The 5,903-nt window shown below is 49.2% G+C and overlaps 1 protein-coding gene across 1 annotated transcript; it reads right to left on the reverse strand.

Moving 5' to 3' along the window:
• Nucleotides 1–1,658: 1,658 nt before the first annotated feature.
• Nucleotides 1,659–3,358, reverse strand: LOC147729564 (histone H2B.3-like). The gene is made up of 2 exons (XM_086958454.1): nucleotides 3,225–3,358; nucleotides 1,659–1,965 (listed from the first exon to the last, which is right to left on the reverse strand). Exons 1-2 carry the CDS (start codon nucleotides 3,342–3,344, stop codon nucleotides 1,735–1,737), a joined length of 351 nt encoding a protein of 116 aa, XP_086814580.1. The 5' UTR covers nucleotides 3,345–3,358; the 3' UTR covers nucleotides 1,659–1,734.
• Between the last annotated feature and the right edge of the window lie 2,545 nt (nucleotides 3,359–5,903).

Raw genomic sequence — 5,903 nt, forward strand, 5'->3', positions numbered from 1 at the left:
GCTAGGTCCCAGTATACGCCAACAATGAACCATCATTGGTGCAAGGTCCCAGTATACGCCAACAATGAACCATCATTGGTGCTAGGTCCCAGTATACGCCAACAATGAACCATCATTGGTGCAAGGTCCCAGTATACGCCAATGAACCATCATTGGTGCTAGGTCCCAGTATACACCAACAATGAACCATCATTGGGGCTAGGTCCCAGTATACACCAACAATGAACCATCATTGGTGCTAGGTCCCAGTATACACCAACAATGAACCATCCTGGGTGCTAGGTCCCAGTATACGCCAACAATGAACCATCATTGGTGCTAGGTCCCAGTATACGCCAACAATGAACCATCATTGGTGCTAGGTCCCAGTATACGCCAACAATGAACCATCATGGGTGCTATTAAAGACTTTAAATAGTTAGTCTATTGTTCCAGTTATTGAACTCATTTTGTTTATTCAATTTCTCCATAAGTTTGCAATTTGTTCTATATTTTTAATTTTATTAGTACTGCATAATTACTTAACCATACATTAAGCCATTCTGCTCTGTGCCATAGCTTCCAAGAGGTGGTTACTTCAGTAACTAAATGGTCACCCTCACATAAATTCCTTGAGATTACTTGTCACCAAGTTCAAATAATCCAACTTGTTTTGAATTTCTATGTTTCTTATACACCATGAACTGTGTAGTAAAGTCCTTAGCACTGAAAATAGATGTATGCATCTCCAGGATGCAACCAAGGCAATTTCTCCACAGTTGAGCATATAAAGCAAGTGCTTGGCTTCATTGCAAAGCTTTATAACTACTGATTTAGAGCACTTAAACGACTACTCTAATCCAACACTTTTTTTATAGTGCAGAAATTTGCCCGCTTCGCCCTACTACACAGGGCACAGGAGAAAATATTGGCAATGACATCCTGGTCTCAGGGTTACTGTAGAACCTACTTGTTTAGTCCGATAAATACCTTAGTTTCTGTAATCAGTTACCTTTTGTTAAGTAAGAGTTGTTGTACATGCTACTTAAAATAAAAACCATGACTAGGCCGTGGCTCATTTGGGTGAGCCGTGTCAACGCTAGCCACAGAGGTGTGCACATCCAGAAAGGAAGAACTACCAGTGGTTAAAAGTGCTTCCATAAACCACTTGGTCCTCCACTGCAGTGGTGTAGGTGACTAATATCACATACTCTACCCTCAAGGGTGGAGCATGCAGCACTATCTGAAACAGCTGAAGCCAATGCCTTGACTGGCCAACACACCAGATCCTGGTACTCTACTTATGTAGAAAAACTGAAAACTATCCATTTAGTGTTCTAGCCACATTTAAGGACACCTCGAATGATGTGGAGCAGGACTTGGCAAGACAGGAGGGGGAGGGAGTGTCCCATATACTAGACATTGGTTAAAGTCAAACCCATGCTTATCTGAAGAGCATGGAACTAATTGGCTCAAGTGCTACTTGCTTTAGAATCTTTGAAACCTAGACTTGAACCCTTGATCTGCAGCCAACCAATCTAAAGGCATGATAGTATAATTAGAGCCATCTCATACAGGCCAGATCTGTAGCCTATATGAATTTAATAAAACAAATTAAGTTTGCCAAGTTGAACCTAAACGCAAGTGGCTGCTTTCAAGACACCACCGACTCAATATAGTAGTGATAAAAAAAACCTTTATTTTACAAAAAATAAAACATACTATAATACATATGATACAAAGCAGATTCTAAGTTTAAGACATGAACTTGGCCATGGCTTTGGTGCCCTCGGACAGGGCGTGCTTTGAAAGTTCTCCAGGGAGCACCAGTTTCACAGCGGTCTGGATCTCGCGGCTGGTTATAGTGCTTCGCTTGTTGTAGAGGGCGAGTCTAGCCGCCTCGGAAGCCACTCGCTCGAAGACATCTCCATTGATGGAATCCATGATCTTCATGGCACCGAGCGAGAGGGCCAGATCAGGGTGGACCTGTCGAAGGACAGAGCGGGTTAGGATCATAGCCAACATGCATGGACAATCAATGTAAGGCATTGCGGAACACAAGGAAAAGCACATGTTTATGTTGGATCTAATTAAGAAAAAGTACTAAAGACATAACACGAGCCTTGAAGTCACTCTATAACTGGGGCCCTGCCAACACCATGTAAATAATACATGTTGAGACATGTAGTGAAAAGCCATTTTCTCGATAGTATATCACTGCAGCCACAAAAACTCACCTCCAGCCAACAAATCTAAAGCAAGTCTACTGATGACGCTACCCTGATGAGGGTTCATTGCAAGCAAAGTGATGGCATGAACCCAGGCCAGCCCTCCTGGACCAGGAGGAGACTAAGAATAGTATAGTAGAGCCTGCATGCATCAAGCAGGCTGCAGCCACATTCAGATCGCATTAATGCGCGAGAGGCGCCGCATTTTACCAATGCAAACACAGCTTAGTTTGTTATGAAGCAAAGATGTGCACATCTCAGGACAAGCCCACATACATTAATAACCAGAATGTTCCCTCCGGTCTACTCCAGGTGATGATCCCAGCAGTAATCTGCTCAGACCAGTTAACCGTTTACAGTGGGTCTAGAGCTGCAGAAAGGCTCCGCGAGTCACTGCAAGCGTTGACAGTCATGCAGGTAATGCTGCCTGACCAGCTGTGGGACTTGCTCTGCTGCAGCACTGCTCCCAGACACAGGTGCACGAGTGATCCTGGACAGTGTCCAGCAGCCGAAGCCTTCATGAGATACTGTGAGAGAAGTGACCTTCAGAGCCTGCACTACCAAAGAGTGCTGCGTAGAGCATCCAACGACGAAGCTCTCGATGGCTTGGACGGTCTATCCTGATCGATGCAATAGGCAGTTACAAGATGCACATGGGGAATAAGCTTGGATGCTGTACGAATAACTCATGGGCGATTACTAGAGTACACCACTTTTGAGTAGCCATCGACAAATGTGTTAATTTTGTCCCAAGCAAAACAAAAGAAATACATTTTACGTTCAGTAGCATTGGGTGTTTGATGTACTAAGGAGGCAGACCTAGTGAAGTCACCAGATGCATCCCCAACATTGATCATGTCATTTTCCCCAAATCCTTGTTTGCGCCAACCATCCACCTGGAAAAGCTTAATGGTCAAGTCACACTATTATGGCTTGAACCAAGGGGGCTGCTTCTGTTGACACCCGCTACAAGGCTTTGTATTAGATCGTGTCCTCTCTCCGCTGTAGTAAACTCACCTGCTTGAGCACCTTGTAGATGAAGCTGGAGTAGCTCTCCTTCCTCTTGCCTTTACCCTTGCGCTGTCCCACAGACTTGGACACCTTCTTGCTACTCTTGTTGGCCACTGTGGTCTTCATAGCGCAACAGAAACTGAACATAGAGACAAGAAAAAGGTTAAAACCAGATACGGGACTCTACACCATCAGAGTGCAAATGTTTGCTCAGCAGTGACTGGTCCTGCCAGCAGGAGGCAGCTCTCGAGATGCAGGCCCCACAGCAGCTCTGGGACATGCGGGACCAAGCAGGCCGAGTTTGGGTGGAGACCCAGCAGAGGATAGACTCAGACAAGAGGGTGCTCCATCAAACACGTCCATGGAAAGTACATCTCATGCAGAAACCACCACAGGGTGCTCTTACCTCGCTGCCAAGACATGGAACAGCCTCCCTACCCACATACGGCAGACCCAAGACCTACTCGCCTTCAGAAGACTCCTCAAGACCTGGCTCTTCGAGCGGTAGCAGCGCCCCTCCCCCACTCCCCACAGTGCCTTGGGAAGGGACCCTCCCAGGTAAGTAGCACACTACAAGTACTCTGATTGATTTAACTCCAAGAGCGCGCTTTAACCACCCAAGGAGTACCAAACCAGGCATCTTCACTTCCAGCAGAGCTGGTCTGGTCATTGCCTCGCTTTTGTTTTCCTGGCTGGCGGGTGTCGGCTGTTTCCAGAGCAGCGGGTGCTGCCCTGACCAGGCCATGCCCTCAGGACAATTCTAGTCACGCCTCCTGCATTGGGAGGCAGCTCTGGGCTTTTGCCAGATTGATTTGGTTTCCATTCTGGCTACCAGTTTTGGCTGGCACCACAAAACACACCTGGGTACATGGAGCTTGAATGCAGAGCACACACGTCCCAAGTACTCATTGTATTGTGGAGAAGGTGGGCCCTGGGCTGCTTGGGTACCATCTGTCAATCAGCACAAGCAGAGTTGTTGCAGAGAACTATTGCAGTCGTAGCAACAAAAACAAAAAAACAAACAACTTTTGGGCTACCTACCCTCCCATTGGTTACCATGGTTGAAGAGTCGATCATTTGCCTGCTTCTTATTGGGTGGCTTGCGCCCTGTGGCATTTGTCCCTCCCATGGAGTATGGCCTCTCCGATGAAGAGGATAGTGGGCTTTCTTCTCCCTCCCCTTCCCCATGTCTTCGCATGCACTCATGAGATGCTGTTTTCCTGGTCTTGTGTGCAGTTTCTACGCCACATTCCCTGCGGCTTCCCAACCAGCCTAGGTAGATAAGATAGCAATAGGGAAATATTTATGGAGATTGTTGTAAAGGAGGTGGGGCGGGGGGTTAAAGGGGTGCGGGGATGAGTACGGTTTTACAATTCGTCTCCGTGTTTCAAATTCTGCAGAAAAGCACAGACGTACAGAGGCTTCTAGTTGGGGGTGCCCTCTTAAAATAAAATAGAGTGCTGGTAATCAATCAATCATAGCATTTATATAGCGCACTACTCACCCAGAGGGTCTCAAGGCGCTGGGGGGTCCGCTACTGCTCGAACAGCCAGGTCTTGAGTTGCTTCCTGAAGGCGAAGTGGTCCTGGGTCTGGCGGAGGTGGGTGGGGAGGGAGTTTCATGTCTTGGCGGCGAGGTAGGAGAAGGATCGTCCCCCTGTGGTGGCTCTTCGGATGCGGGGGATGGCGGCGAGGGCGTGGCTGGTCGATCGAAGCTGGCGTTTGGGAGCGTAGAAGTTGAGGCGGCTGTTGAGGTATCCTGGGCCTTGGTTGTGTAGGGCTTTGTGTGCGTGGGTGAGGAGACGGAAGGTGATTCTCTTGTTGACCGGGAGCCAGTGCAGGTCTCTCAAGTGTCCGGAGATGTGGCTGCGACGGGGGATGTCCAGGATGAGTCGTGCTGAGGCGTTCTGGATCCGCTGAAGTCTCTTCTGGAGTTTTGCGGTGGTTCCAGCGTAGAGGGAGTTGCCGTAGTCCAGACGGCTGGTGACGAGGGCCTGGGTGGCCGTCTTCCTGGTCTCAGTGGGGATCCACCGGAAGATCTTGCGTAGCATGCGCAGGATGTTGAAGCACGACGATGAGACAGCGTTGACTTGTCTGGTCATGGAGAGGGAGGAGTCCAGGATGAAGCCCAGGTTGCGTGCGTGGTCTGTTGGTTTGGGTGCGCTGCCTAGGGCGGGGGGCCACCAGGAGTCGTCCCAAGCGGCGGGTGAGGATCCCAGGATGAGGACATCCGTCTTGTCCGAGTTCAGTTTCAGGCAGCTGTTCTTCATCCATTCGGCTACCTCTTTCATCCCTTCGTGAAGGTTGGCTCTGGCGGTGGCGGGGTCGTTGGTGAGGGAGAGGATCAGCTGGGTGTCGTCGGCGTAGGAGATGATGTTGAGGTTGTGCTGGCGTGCGATGTCTGCGAGGGGGCTCATGTAGACATTGAAGAGGTTAGGACTGAGCGAGGAGCCTTGAGGAACGCTGCAGATGACTTTGGTGGCTTCAGATCTGAACGGAGGGAGGCGGACTCTCTGTGTCCTTCCGGCGAGGAAGGAGATGATCCACTCCAGTGCCTTTTCTTGGACTCCGATGTTGCTGAGGCGTTGTACTAGGGTACGGTGGCAGACAGTGTTGAAGGCCGCTGAAAGGTCGATGAGGATGAGGGCCGTGTTTCTCCGTTGTCGAGCAGCGCTCTGATGTCATC

Source organism: Lissotriton vulgaris, chromosome 2_1, assembly GCF_964263255.1.
Source record: "Lissotriton vulgaris chromosome 2_1, aLisVul1.2, whole genome shotgun sequence".
Taxonomy (NCBI): domain Eukaryota; kingdom Metazoa; phylum Chordata; class Amphibia; order Caudata; family Salamandridae; genus Lissotriton; species Lissotriton vulgaris.

What these genes read in the sequence shown, in the direction of transcription:
- LOC147729564 (XM_086958454.1), bottom strand. Translation starts at nt 3,344, where the DNA reads ATGAAGACCACAGTGGCCAACAAGAGTAGCAAGAAGGTGTCCAAGTCT. An exon ending in TCTACAAGGTGCTCAAGCAG is followed by an intron (nt 1,966 to 3,224) that starts GTGAGTTTACTA and finishes GTCCTTCGACAG; the next exon opens with GTCCACCCTGATCTGGCCCT.